This window comes from Capra hircus, chromosome 5 (assembly GCF_001704415.2).
Source record: "Capra hircus breed San Clemente chromosome 5, ASM170441v1, whole genome shotgun sequence".
In the NCBI taxonomy this organism is placed as follows: Eukaryota; Metazoa; Chordata; class Mammalia; order Artiodactyla; family Bovidae; genus Capra; species Capra hircus.
This window is the reverse complement of record NC_030812.1, coordinates 106,853,936-106,869,229: the sequence shown is the minus strand read 5'-3', so window position 1 is coordinate 106,869,229 and position 15,294 is coordinate 106,853,936. Positions and strand designations below refer to the sequence as shown.

Here is a 15,294-nt window from a genome sequence, read left to right as displayed (position 1 = left end):
ACAATGGATTTAGATTACAGGTGACAATAAAAATTATACTGATAAACTGGTTTCCTAGACATATCTAGAAAGACCAAAGGCACATCCATCCCTCTTGTTCTCTAAGTTTATAAAGCCTTTAGTATCTCATGACCAGAAATAATTCCTTACCCTTGATCATCTCAGCTCTACTATTTGAGGTTTCTGCAACTGACTCTATGAACCAAGAAACACTGCCACCTTAGATTTCTAATGATAGTTACCAACCTACTTCACATGATGCAGCTGAAACAGTAATCTGAGGGATTTGGTTCATTCATTACAAATGAGACCGAAGACTCTGTCTCAGTGGGAAAATAAGAAAGCAGTGTATCCATGTCAATCACTACATTATACGAAGTCATAATTATAAAAATTAAAATGAAAGAAGGCAAAAATTACAATTAAAGGAAATTACCTCAGGATTCACACGTAACATCCTTGACATGGGCTCGGAGGCCCTGTGTGATGTAAATCTTGCCCATCTCAGGCATCCTGAATACTCCACCCCACCTTGCACGCTGATCTCACTGGCCTTCATCAGACCCTCGAGCACTCTCAGCCCACCCACCACTGGGCCTCTCCTCATGCTGACTCCGCTGCCTAGGAAGTTCTGGTTTTCTCCAATACCTTTCCATCCGACGGCATTCCTACCCATGCCTCAGGTCCTTCTTCGATGTAGATCTTTCAATTATTTCCAGCGGTTTTCCAGCTTACTGAGCTATTACTAATGTATTAAGACTCCTTCGCTCCTCAATGCACTGTTATTTCTGTGCTTCATTCATGTAGAGGCTGGATCCCTCAACATCAGTCCTTGACCCTTGTAATGGTATTTTTGTGCAGGGACAGTCGTTCAAGCTGATGTTTCTGGCAGAGAGAAGACTGCTAGGGAGTCCCAGGTCGCCACTGTGCTGACACCATTTCTAGTCTTAAATGCCACCTCACTGGGAAGATCACTGCAGAGGAGCTCAGATTCCTTGTTAGGAATTTTAATACTAAACTTATTGTTCATTAGATATTACAATCATAACTAAATTCCTACCTGCTTAACATGCCCTCATATCAACAGAGTATTAAAGGGACTGAATATACCTTGTTCAAAATTACATTGATCCAGTACAGTTCCTGAAACACAGGTATTACTATAGACGTTTATTAAAACAGAAGACAGAAACAAAGACTTGGAAGGAAGAAAAGAGAGGGAGAGGAGAGGAGAGGATGGGAGGAGCCGGAACTAACTGCAACACTTACTGGAAAAACTGTTCCACTGCTGAGTATGTTTATGAAAAATAAGCCAAGATATTGCACCACTTTTTGTAATGAAAAAGATGGGCTGTATATATACTAACATAGCATAATTTAGGAGAAGGCAATGGTGCCCCACTCCAGTACTCTTGCCTGGAAGATCCCACGGACGGAGGAGCCTGGTGGGCTGCAGTCCATGGGGTCGCTAAGAGTCGGACATGACTGAGCAACTTCACTTTCACTTTTATGCACTGGAGAAGGAAATGGCAACCCACTCCAGTATTCTTGCCTGGAGAATCCCAGGGATGGGGGAGCCTGGTGGGCTGCTGTCTATGGGGTCACACAGAGTCAGACATAACTGAAGCGACTTAGCAGCAGCAGCAGCATAATTTAATAAGCTGGACTAAGCATTATGTACCACTCTTTGGACTGCAACGAGATCCAACCAGTCAATCCTAAAGGAAGTCATCCCTGAATATTCACTGGAAGGACTGATGTTGAAGCTCCAATATTCTGGCCACCTGTATGAAGAGCTGACTCATCGGAAAAGGCCCTGATGCTGGGCAAGACTGAAGGCAGGAGGAGAAGAGGGCAACAGAGGATGAGATGGCTGGATAGCATGACTGACTCAATGGACATGAATTTAAGGAAAGTCCGGGAGACAGCGGAGGACAGAGGAGCCTGGCAAGCTATAGTCCATGGGTTCACAAAGAGCTGGACAAGATTTAGCAACTGAACAACAACCACCACTCTACTAGCTACAACTTCCCAGAAACCATCAAATGCAGGGACAGACTGATAGAAATATGCTATCAGAGTGACTATTGCTCAACCAACCGTTGGTCTCATGCCCCTAACCACCACAGTTTGAAAAGAGCAAACATGAATATATTTAACACCGTACGAACGGAACAGGGAAGAGAAGTCAGTGGTCCCTTTTTCTGGGAATGCAGTTGTATCTGTTTTAGGGCTCCTGGAAATCCCAGGTTGCCCAAGCAAGCACACTTAAGTGAGAAGGCAGGATTCAGACCCTGCGTGTCTATCCTCAAAGTTCACATCAGGAAAGACACCCAAATGCTAGAAGTTATGAAACACCAACTAGATTATGAGCCTCCTGAATCCCTGTGAAACGTTCCCCCTCCTCTCAGGGTAACAGTCCTCATTCTCCACGTCTGCCCCTAAGCTCCCAGCCTCACTCCCATGAGAGTTATCTGACTGGCAAGTTTTGAAGAGGGAGATAAACAGCCTCCTTTCAGTCCTGCTCTCCTACCTTCTACACAGAATGTATGTCCTGTTCTCTGCCTGCAGTCATCGGCTGTGCTCTAATTCAGGAGAGAAACATCACGGAGGCTTGGTCTTGGCTGCAAACATAGTCACGTACTCTAATCAGCTCTATCAGTATGAAGACTGTTGTTGTTGAGTCGCTCAGCTGCATCCGACTCTTTGCCACCCCAAGGATGTTAGCCCGCCAGGCTCCTCTGTCCACGGAATTCTCCAGGCAAGAATACTAGAGTGGGCTGCCATTTCCTTCTCCAGGGGAACTTCCTGACCCAGGGATCAAACCCGTGGCCACATCTGCACGGCAAGCAGCTTCTTTACCTCTGAGCCACCTGGGAAGCCCAGAATGCAACAGGATACCACAGTAATTTCACCTGGAACTTTTTATTAGCCTACGGTTTGGTTCCGATCGAACCCATGAAATGCACAGGTCTAAGTTGAAAGCCTCTATTTACAACAATTCTTTAAGAAGCTGAGTGTAGAAGGAATACCACAGAGGATGTGATCCCTCTGACCTACAGAGCAAGTAAAAGTGCTCAGTTTTAAATAAAAACTCTTGGGAAGTATAAAGGAATCACTGACGTAACTAACCAGTGACTGGTGACTGAAAGGCTGCTCTGGTCTTAGTTTAAAATAAAAACAAAGCACAGCTCTGGAATCTTTCTTATGCTTTAAAAGTGAAAACAAAGACAAGACGGGGAAGCCCTCAATGTTAAAACATGGTAGGAAGAGAAGATGCTGCTGAGGCCAAGACTTGCCTTTACACTAACAGCACCCCAGGTGAACTACAGGGAAGAGTCAGTTCATTCAAGGTCCAACGTGCAGGGCCTCCCTGGGTCCAGTGGCTGGGAACCCGCCCGCCAATGTAGGGGAGATGGGTTCAATTCCTGGTTTGGGAAGATCCCACCTGCCATGGAACAACTAAGCCCGTGCTCCCCAACTCCTGAGCACTAAAAATCAACAAATACCTTACCTAATGTGATTCTACAGTCTCACTAAAGCATTCTGTTCAAAACTTCAGAGCAGGGGTATGGAGGTGGGGTAAGGTTGGGGTGGTGTCTCATACAAAGACACTGACAACCGCAGACACTGGTAATATAGCCCTCGTCTCCATGACAACAGAGATGGGTGTGAGTGACCCCCGGAGGGTGACACATAGGCTTGGGGGCTGCTCTTCCTCTGGACCCATCCGGGCATCCCAGAATGGTGGCTGGTAACAAGGATCTGCCCGCTGTCCCCGGATGAACTGTCCCCAAAACAAGCACGCTGAAGCACTTCCCCTGTTTGCATGTAATGGATACATCAAAGTCTGTATGTGTTGTGCAATTATCTGGATGCTTTCTAACAGATGGAGCAACAATAAGAGGGAAGGAAAACTCTCTTAATTAGCACAGGCCCAACTGGATGTGTACATCTGTTCTGGTGAGAAAGCCCTCTGATGAGGTCCTCTTCTACATGTGGAACCACTGACAGCCTGAGCCATGGGGCTTCATCGCGCTGGAGCTTCATCCCCAGCAGAAAGGGCCGCAGGACCCACTTAATAACACAACAACTTGACCCTGGTGCCTTAGAGTCTTCATACTGAGAGGTTTAGTCACACTAAGCCTGCCTATAAAAAATCAGACCTCGAAATAAAAAGAAATGTCCTCCAGCACAATTTTACGTAGAGAAATGGAAACACACGAGCACAGTATGACTGTCTTATCTCTCCAAGAGATTAGTGGCTGGAAAGCGTCACTCCTCTAGTTTCTGCTTTTGTACAAATGGGTTGTGCAATCACCACATGGAACCAGCCCCCGAATACCACCTGGTCCACTTCCCAGCAGCGAATTCCACTCCCATGCTTGTCATGGCTCATTTGGACAGCACACTGAGTCTCCTCTGTGGGCCTGCTCCCAGAGCCCACAGACTCTACGACAGAGTGAGATACGAAGGTGTTTATCATGAGGCAGAATGAACTCGGAGCCAAAGCAACAGGAGCTCTGCATCGTGAGCAGGCTGGGAACAGAAAGGCTTTTTCTTTACAGTATACTGGAAAAATAAACTATTCCACAACACACACAGAGTTTGGGTAAAGGTGAAAATTCTTAAGCAGAATCAACTCCCCACCTTACAGAAATTTAAGAGAACAAAACAACATTTTAGAAACAGAGACGAAGAAAGGCCAGCACATCTTTCATCACTCCCTCTTGCTGCCTTTCCACATAAAATTTTGGTTTAAAAGAGTTGTAATTTACCCCATCCCTGAAGAAATGGCAAAAACTCTGCAACAGATGTTCTGTCTAAAAAGTAGCAATCAAAGTCCTTGTTATGGATTTTGAAGACTTCAAGAAGGAAAAATATGTAAATATATAAAAAATTAAAGGCCAAAAAAATTGACAGGAAAAAACCAAACTTTTGAAAATAAATTTGGTTTAAATGGGAACTTAAATTTCTGATAAATATTATAAACTAAGCCAACATACAAGGACCCTTCCCTCTTGTTCCAGACGCATGAAAACACTCCATAAAATAGAAAGTGACAATGAGGGATCAAGCATGAGCTAAAATAAGCCGAAGTGCCCATATTCATGATAGCAGCAAATGAGCTATCTAGAAATAAATCTAATAGAGACGTGTGAGAATTTTGCTAGCAAAATGCACAAAATACCAATGAAGGTCATAGAAGAAAACATTAATGGATAAATAGGCTATGTGAGTAGATGGCGAGACTTACTGTTATAAAAATATCAAATTTTGCCTGTTATGTCTATAAAAAATGCAAATTCTTATCAAAGTCCCAAAAGGAATTTTTTTCAAGAAGAATCTAGTCAGTGTCACTATAAAATTTCTATGAAAGAGTGAAGTTCCAGGTGATTCTGACTAAAAAACACTGAGGAGGTTTCTGTCCAGGGACTGAACCAGGGTCTCCTGTACTGCAGGCAGACTCTTTACCCTCTGACCATCTTTACCATGCTTGCCTTTCTGCTACCGCAGAAGCCCTGTCCTGGCGTACACCAGAACTTAAAACAGTATATAAAACAGTGACCAACTAACACGGCCATACAGGTGAATGGAAAACCGCACAGAGTCCAGAAACAGACTCAGGCACACACAGGCACTTATCACATTACATGGATGATATTACATGCTTTCCACAGAGTAAAACTGAAATGAGAAAGTCTCTTCACATAATACATTTCAGGTATTTTAGGCTTTCAGGAAACAAAACCTTAACACAAATACAATTATATAAAAATATCTGTCTTTCACACACACACACACACAAGACAATGCATAGAGAGCTTGATTCTTTTTCTAAAAAGTAAATAAATAATATTCAAACACACATCTGGATCAACCATACTACCCCTGTTCTGTCCCAATGGACAGCCATATATTATCTAAGACTAATACAACAATAAGAGGGGAGGAAAACACTCCCTTAATTAGCACAAGCCCAACTGGATGTGTAATGCTTATTATGGAAAGATTAGAAAATGCAACGAGTATGAGAAAGAAAGAAGACCCATATTTCCACCATTCAAAGATCAGGACTTTTAACATTTTGATGACTATTCTTCCCAGTTTTTATTATTATTTTTATTAAAAACACACCCATATATGCACAGAAAAATCAGTTTTATGGTGTGAGTTCTGCCTTTTTTTTTACTTAACACTGTATCATGAATATTTTCCCAATGTGTAAGATATTGTTTGAATGAATCAATCACACTTTTATGAGAGAACTGTCCTGTTCTTACTGTCTCTTTTCATAACATTAACTGTCAATTCCACATTTGGAACACTGGATAAAGGCAATTAAGACACATCCGAGATTATAAATATTTCATAAGTGAGCTAAGAAAATGCAAATATAAACAAGGAACATAGGAAATATAAACAAGCAAGACAGGATGATAAAAACAAGAAACGGGAGAGAGAAGGAAGGTGTGCAGGGTAGATGTGGCCGAAGACAAGGGAGACCAGCGGGACTGTGGTCTGTCTGGAATGCTGTGCGCTTGAGAGACAACACCACACTGATCCCAGCCCCCAAGCCCAAGCGGGCAGCTGTGTTCTGGCAGGTTCACTGCAGAAGTGTACACTGCCCTCTCCATGAAGCTAAGCTTAATTTCAAGGCCAAACTGCTGTCTCTGCTAGGCAGTAACCACCTTCCTCTGGAGACCAGCAGTATCTCCAATCAAACACACACAGCCACAAACGTTGAGAAGAAATAACTTATTTCTTCGTGGAAAATTATACCAACGTCCACAGGTCCTGGGAGAATGTCATTATGTGGAAGAAAAGGCAAAGGAGAAACAGAATGAAGCCAGCCATAACTGCTTTCGCACGCACGGCAAAGGCATTCTCTGCTAAGAGAGGTTCACCTGTTCCCCGACAGTGACTCCGGTATAGACTCGAGGTGTACGTTACAGATGTTTGTTTCCTCGGCAACTGTTTCTATCCTCACAGGCACCCTAACCAAATAGCTTCCTAGAATATTAAGCCGGAGAGAAAAGAACTCTAAAGAACTCCGGATCTAAACAACGCTCCATCTGTCTTAAAGGTTTAATGTGCAGAAAGGACAAACAATATGAAGGCTGTTTAAACCCATCAGTGATCTGGTTACAAATCCTCTTAGAACACATAATGGGAGACTGATTCGGCACAATCCAAAGAATATTTACTGAGTGCCAGTGTGCTGGGTACTGTGCTTGCTGCTCAGAATTCAAGATGAGCAACACTTCCGAATGTCAGGAGTACAGAGGAAGGTGACAAAGTTTACAAATCATTGACTAACACTATAGCGTAAATCCTACAGAAACAGATAAAACAGCCCAGAAATTTAATGATCATCTGCAAAGTTACATATGAAAATCCTTTTCACGTAAATACCTTATACCTTTATCATTCATTTTCTTAATGGTATCTGTTGAAGAGCAGCCTTTAATTTTGATGATGTACAACTGATCAATTTTTTTCTTTTATGGTTAGTATATGTACTAAAGAAAAGTTTTTGCCTGTTCCAAACTTTCCCACTTTCTTCCAGAAGTCTATGGTTTTTCCTTTTATGTTTAGGTATATGATTCACTTTGAATTAATTTCTGCATATGTATGAGGTCCCTACCTCACTTTACCCTACAGGCATTCAGTTGTATCTGCATCATTTATTTTTTATTTTTTTAACTTTTTATTTTTTATCGGAGAAAGCAATGGCACCCCACTCCAGTACTCTTGCCTGGAAAATCCCATGGATGGAGGAGCCTGGTAGGCTGCAGTCCATGAGGTCGCGAAGAATTGGACACGACTGAGCAACTTCACTTTCACTTTCATGCATTGGAGAAGGAAATGGCAACCCACTCCAGTGTTCTTGCCTGGAGAATCCCAGGGACGGGGGAGCCTGCTGGGCTGCTGTCTATGGGGTCACACAGAGTCGGACACGACTGAAGTGACTTAGCAGTAGCATGGCTGATTAACAATGCTGTGATAGTTTCAAGTGAACAGCCAAGGGACTCAGCCATACATACACATGTATCCATTCTCCCCCCAAACCCCCTCCCATCCAGGCTGCCACATAGCACTGAGCTGTGTCTGCATCACTGAGTGCTTCCCGCTAAATTACACTGGTGCCTGTGACCGTGTACCATCGGGTCTGTAATATATTCTCTATTCTGCTCCGTTCTGTGTGTCGGCCTTCACACCCTTCTGCACTTTTTATTACTGACTGTATACCAATACTACAAGTCAGGCAGTAAAAGTCTTCTGACTCTGTTCTTTTTGGCTAGATCCAGTGCAATTCAATGCAAATTTAAAATTCCAGTTTTGTGAGTTTCTACAAAAAGCTCCCTGTGACACTGGCTGGGATTGTGCTGCAATAATAAATGAACTTGGGGGAAATGGGCAGCTTAAACTTTGAATAATTCAAATCGTGAACTAGGTATATCCCTATATTTGTTTAGATATTTTTTATTTTCTCTCAGTAATATTTTGTGGTTTTCTATGTAGACATCTTGTGCCACTTCTGTTAAATTTATTCTGCAGTGCTTTACACATTTTGATGTCACCGTTTAAGTAATATTTCCTAAAATTTCAGTTTCCATTTGCTGGTTGTGAACACAGAGAAAAAGAACTAATTTTTATGTGTTGCTTGATGATCATACTGTCAGTGAATAAAGACAATTCTGCTACTTCCTTCTGAATTTTATTATTTCCTGATGTACTGCAGAACTAGGCTCTCCAAAATAATAATGAACAAGGGACTGAAATGGGTTCTTTGGGTCCATCCCTTTGCAGTGGGAAAGTGTTCAACTTTCATCATCTGTTTCCTCAACTCCTGGCCCCTGTCGTGACATCACAACAATCAGGCCCCATGAAAACACACACTGAGGTGTTACAGCAGACCCTCAGCTTCTCTGAACTGTCACAGTCAACATTTACTGATGGTTCAAAGTAGGAGGAAAGAAGAGATGATGTCAGCTTAAAGCACTGGCTGTGCTCAGAACGTCTATTTACTTTAGGTCAAGGAGACTGTGGATTTAGGCAGAGAAGGAACCAGTAGCGAGCAAAGACTGGGTAAAAGAAAACGAACAGAGAAGGATTGCAGAGGAGGGAACTGGAGTTTAAACCTGTGACAGAAGCAGGCAGGTAGCTTACTGAAGGACAGTGTCTCTCCTGGGTCAGAAGAGAAGACAACAAGATCGCGGGCAACTGCAGAGGTCACAAAGGAGGCAGAGAGGTCCCAGAAGAGCCCTGGTTTAGGGAAAATGAGAGCAGGACAACTGCCAGGGCCTGGGGGCTGGGAACAGTGATGGAGAAAGTCTTAAGGGGACTCAAAAGAGACACACCCATTCCAGACAGTAGGAAAGCAAGACTCTTTAGAACACAGAGCAACAGCAGCTGTATCCCATGTAGCAAATGTCTGCAGCTTCACACAGATCGTCTCAGGAAGCCACAAGAGGAGGGGAAAGTAGGTAAAGAAAACTGACAATTTGGGGGACTTCCCTGGCATTCCAGTGGTTAACAGTCTGTGCTTCCACTTCAGGGGGCATAAGTTTGATCCCTGGTTGGGGAACTAAGGTCCTGCACGCCACCTGACGTGGCCAAAACAAACAAAAAAGTGGCAACGTTGTAGAAACTGACCGGAGACCAGCAAATATTAATGATTACATGTTGGGGTGGTATGAGGAGGTTCACGACACTACTGTCTCTACTTTTGTGAACCTCTGGAAATGTTTACAATAAAAAATAGTTTTAAAATTGCGCAGCCATCATGAGACCGCAGGAACAACGACTTGTCTGAACTTTGCAGAGGTTTTAGGAGTTTCAGATACAACTGGACACAGATACATAGATACATAGTCCTCTAGAAGACTTATTTTTCAAGGAGAAGGAGGCAAAATCTGTTTCTATTTGACCAGGATTTGTCCCAAATCTAAGGAGCAGGTTAGCCTTAAGTGGGTCGGGGTAACCAAGGGGCAGAAGATCAAAGTGACGAGGACCAGCACTGCTAGAGAGTGGAGAACACGGTAAAAACACTTACTTCATCTCCAGAACTTCCTCCAAGTGCTTCCTTCTCTCGGCCCGGAGGTTGGTCAGATGCGTTTCCTTCTCGGCCAGCGACTGCTGAGTGGAGGACAGCTTCGCCTTCATGGACTCCAGCTCCTGCTTCACCTTCTCCATGGCCATCAGTAACTCCTCCACCTGCGGGAGATACGGAAAAGTCAGAAACTGAGGGCCCAGGCTGGAGACAGTTGGAGGAGCTGGGCGGTGGGCAGCACCTGGGCCAACAACACTGAAGACATGCACGTCGGAAAATCCTGCTCTCATTGGGTCACACACACGGCAGGTAAAGAACTACATCTCCCGTGGCCACTCTTAATCGTTTCCACTTCAGGACACAAAGAACTTCATTTTCTTTTTGATAAATGCAAGAGCATCAGTTCAAGAAGTAACAGTCTGCCACAGACAACCCCTTTAGAGGAACTTACTTGGAAATAGTCCAGAAACTTCCATGGAAATAACACTATAATGCAGATAAAAATATAAGGACCAAAATCTTAATAAATATTGCTAGAAGGGTTTTAGGACATAAAAGCCATAAACATGACTAATACCAGATGCAGAATAAACATAAATGAGTCACTTTTATTTGTTCAAACTGAGGTTCTTCTGTTTACACCATCACCAAGAATTTTGAGTTAAACAAACAGCTAGAATTCAATCAGATAATTTCTTGCTCTAGAGCCAGGTAGGTAGTTTTCTCAAGAAAGGCAGGAAGAAAAGTAGAAATATATCTCTATGACCAGATGGAGAAGAGACAGGATGCTTGAGAAAGACCTGTAAACACACCAGAGAGAAAGAGGACAGATGCTGAGAAGAAACAAGAAGCTAGGAGAGCAAGGTCAGCACTTTATCAGTTATCTCCACATGTGGTTCCAAAATTAGAATTATTTAAATAAACAAGTTCACCTTAATTCAGAGGCCAAATTATGCTGACAAAAAGTATCTGTTATCAGATAACCAAACAGCCAAGTATACCAATCAGAAGATTACTGACAAGAAATAATCCTGGTTATTAATACAATCCTTTTCAGAGGTAAAGGTAAATGTAAGTAGTTTGGTAACAGCAGACTCACTGGAAAAGACCCTGATGCTGGGAAAGATTGAGGACAAGAGCAGAGGGGGACAACAGAGGATGAGACAGTTGGATGGCATCACTGACTCAATGGACATGAGTTTGATTAAGCTCTGGGAGATGGTGAAGGACAGGGAAGTCTGGTGTGAGCAGTCCATGGGGTCACAAGGAAGCGGACACGACTGAGTGATTGAACAACAACAAACAGCTGTTAAAAATGAACAGTAAACAGATACATTTAGTTTGCTGGCGCTTGAATTACTTTGAGTATCTTTTCAGAAGTGGTCAAGTTACTGTTCTCAGCTAATAGCATCCTGACTGTCCCACCTGCTCTGAGACTTCTGTTATTATGCAGATCTCCTCGGATATGTACTCACATATCAGCAAGCTTTACAACAAAAAAGCTTTGCCTTTTTGAAGACTGTCAATAAAGATGACTCCGCATTATCAGTTTAATTCATATCCTGTCTTTCACTGCTCCAGGCAAGCTATGGTATCAGTTTCTTAGGTAACTTGAAGGGGTACCTTATACATACACAAACATGTATAATACATTATTCTTCCTCTTTCTATACAAACATAAGCCCACTATGAAAAGTGAAAGTTACAGTTGCTCAGTCATGTCTGACTCTCTGCGACCCATGGACTGAAGCCTACCAGGCTCCTCTGTCCATGGGATTCTCCAGGCAAGAATACTGGAGTGGGTTGTCATTCTCTTCTCCAGGGGATCTTCCCAACCCAGGGATCAAACCCAGGTCTCCTGCATTGCAGGTGGATTCTTTACCAACTGAGCCACCAGGAAAGCCCCAAGCCCACTCTACACATACTCTTATGTATCTAAAGATTTTAGTAAACCTTCATTGAGCTAAAAACACACAAATAATAAATGTACAATCTGAAGAGTTCTAAGTGAACAAATCTATGTAAAGAGCTCGCAAACCAACAACCAGAATATCACCAGGACCCCCACTCTCATATCCCTTTCCTAGGTAAAGTGTAACCATATTGCAACATTCTAGTTTAGTCTATTTGTTTTAACATTATACAAATGGAATTACATAGTATATACTTTTAAGCACTGGTGTTATATATGTGAGATTCATCTACATTGCTGGGCAAAACTGTAGTTCTCATTACTGTCTGATATTCCACTGTGTGAAAATAGTGGAATTTATTGCGCCAAACGACAGCAATTCATCTTCTGATGATACCAGTATTGTAATCCTGGAATAAACCTCACTTCAAGCATTTCTTTTTCACATACACTATTTGTGGACTGGCAATATTTTGTTTAGGAATTTTTATATTTATGTTCATGGTTGAGACAGGCCTAAACTTTTCCTTTCCCGTATTAGCTTTGTCAAGTTTTGATGGGAAATTATGCTGGCCTTATAAAACATGTCCCTCCTTTTTTAGTTTCTGGAATTGTTACTATAAGAATGAAATTATCTGCTCCTTTATGTTTATTAAAAATCACCAATATAACTCTCTGGGCTTGAAATTTGTGGGAAAAAATTTTATTACCAATTCTTTTTTTCCAGGTTTTCTTTTTCATATTTAGCTAGTTTTGCTAAAGTTTCATTTTTCTTGGCATTTGCTCATTTAGCCTAAGCCTTCAAATATACTGGCAATGATATCCCTGTTCTTTTTAATACCTGCAGGACTTATGAGCCCTGTATCATTCCAACAGTTGCTCACTGAGCCTTCTTTTTCTCTTTAGTCTCACCGAAGGCCAGTTAATTTTCTTAGTGTTTTCATAGGACCAATTTTGCGCATCATGGACCCATTTTAGAAAAAGGGAGAACTGATTGTCTGTTAGACTCTTCACCTTAGGCTACCATGGACCTTTTCTTCCATCCTGCCAAGACGAAAACCCAGCATTTAAGTTCAGCAGCTTAACAATAACTTATCTTTGAATTCCCTCTCAATTCACCCCCTGGCCTGAGAATGTCCTACATTCTTGACAATGTATGAATGCATATTTTATTAGCCATCCTCAATTGTTTCTCTGGAATTATTTTCCCAGCATCTAGTCTGCCATGGTTACAGACATGTGTTACCTTTCATTCCGAAGTTAAACTCACAGAATTCTGCTTGTTAGTAAAACAACGCTTTCTTAAGGATTGCTTAATTTCCCATCCATTTGCGTGCCAGACCCTCAAGGTAGTTCCACCTCAGATCATACATTTATCCAAATAGCTTTTAAAGCATTTTGGCATCTAATGTAAGAATGGTTCCGTAAACCAGGACTTCCAACTAATCACCTGATTTATACTCTGGCTCCAAGCCAGGGAAATAGCTTCAAAGCCAAACTGAAATTCTTCGCTTTCTGTTACTTTTCCACAGTCCCAGAGAACACAGTCAGCTGTCTCCACTTGGACATTCATCCCGTTTCATGCCCACCTTACAACAGTTGTTAATGTAGTTTTGGGTACAGACACCATAGTCATGCATGGATGTGAGAGTTGGATCATAAAGAAGTCTGAGAGCCAGAGAATTGATGCTTTTGAACTGTGGTGTTGGAGAAGACTCTTGAGAGTCCCTTGGACTGCAAGGAGATCAAACCAGTCAATCGTAAAGGAAATCAGTCCTGAGTATTCTTGGAAGGACTGATGCTGAAGCTCCAATACTTTGGCCATCTGATGCAAAGGGCTGACTCATTGGAAAAGACCTTGATGGTGGGAAAGATTGAGGGCAGGAGGAGAAGGGAGTGACAGAGGATGAGATGGTTGGATGGCATCACCGACTCAATGGGTATGAGTCTGAGCAAGCTCCAGGAGATAGTGCAGGACAGGGGAGCCTGGCATGTTGCAGTCCATGGAGTCACAACTTAGCGACTGAACAACAATTGAGACATGAAGGTAATGAAAGCTGAGTAGAAGAAAAGAAGTAATACATACCACACCAAACAATGAAGAAATTCTCCACAATTTTAAAATGTGCTTCGGGTCACAGTATGATTTTCAAAAGCACATGTTTTAAGACATTAAAAGAAAAAAGTCCAGACCAGAGCAGGGATTCAAGTATGTAACCTAAACTGCCTCCACTAAGACATTAAGGAGGGAGCTCTAGGCGGACAGTGTGCAGTGCCAGCAGCACCAGATGGTTTGCTTAAATCACAAGCTAATAAACTTCGACTCAGAATCAAAAGGGAACAAGTTATGGCTTCACCACGGGCCGGTTTCCCTAGGCAGCAAAGAGCCTGGGTGCCGCGGGGCTGGCAAAGCTGTGTCTCCACGTTTTCCACAACCAAGAGCAAAACCCTGTCTGCAGTTTTCAAGATGCTTCTGGAAAATCTTGTTAGAATTCCTTGGGAAGATAGGCGGCCTAAGTCTCCAAAGAGAAAGGGAAAACAATCAAAAGGAAAAAGGAAGGGCACAAAAAGAAGATTATTTAGAGGTTAGGCATTCACTGGTAAGTCAGATTTTCACACGGCAAGTCCACTTGTTTTCCTGATTTCAACAAAATTCTAGATTAAGACTCACTCTGCCACACAATCACAAAAAAAAAAAAAAAAAAAAAACCTCACCTAGCCCCTGAGTTGAGAAGCCTGACTGAAGCATGAATGAGAACAGACACACATACCTACAAGCACACGTTCCACTACCGTCTAACAAACTGCTGTAGGTGTCTCACAATCAGTACTCATATGAGAATTTGAATTTATAGATTTCCCAAGAGATTTATGCTAGTATTTATATAAGAAATCTTCTCTTTATCCCAGTATGTTCTTCTGGCCAACACATGGTACTTCTTTGGTAAGATATACACCAGCAGTGCACTATTTTATGAATATGGAACAGTTACAGCTATTATAATAAGAGTAATAGTAACTGATACTATTTGAGTCCTTTGAAATGTTCTAAGGACTTTACATGTGTTGTCTCATTAAATTCTCACAAGGATCCTGTGAGGTCGTATTAATATTATCCTCAATTCTACAGAAGAGGGTTTAGTGGGTTTAAGTGCCTTATTCCGGGTCACACAGCCAGAAGAGGCAGAGATGGGATTCCAACTGAGGCAGTGAGGTGCCACTGAGTGAACAGATGATGCTGCTCTGCCATAGGGCATCAGCGTCCAAAAAAGTCCTAAGACAGCTTTCCACGACTGCATCTAACGATCCCTCCGGGGAGCATTCC

General features: G+C 42.4%; 1 protein-coding gene across 13 annotated transcripts in view; it reads right to left on the bottom strand.

Moving 5' to 3' along the window:
- Positions 1–15,294, bottom strand: part of ERC1 (ELKS/RAB6-interacting/CAST family member 1) — a 271,289-nt gene that overhangs the window by 107,741 nt on the left and 148,254 nt on the right. For all 13 annotated transcript variants that reach the window (XM_018048685.1, XM_018048680.1, XM_018048683.1 and 10 more), the window contains one exon: positions 10,061–10,221. In XM_018048685.1, the coding sequence (XP_017904174.1) occupies positions 10,061–10,221 (161 nt within the window). The remainder of the gene's footprint in view (positions 1–10,060; positions 10,222–15,294) is intronic.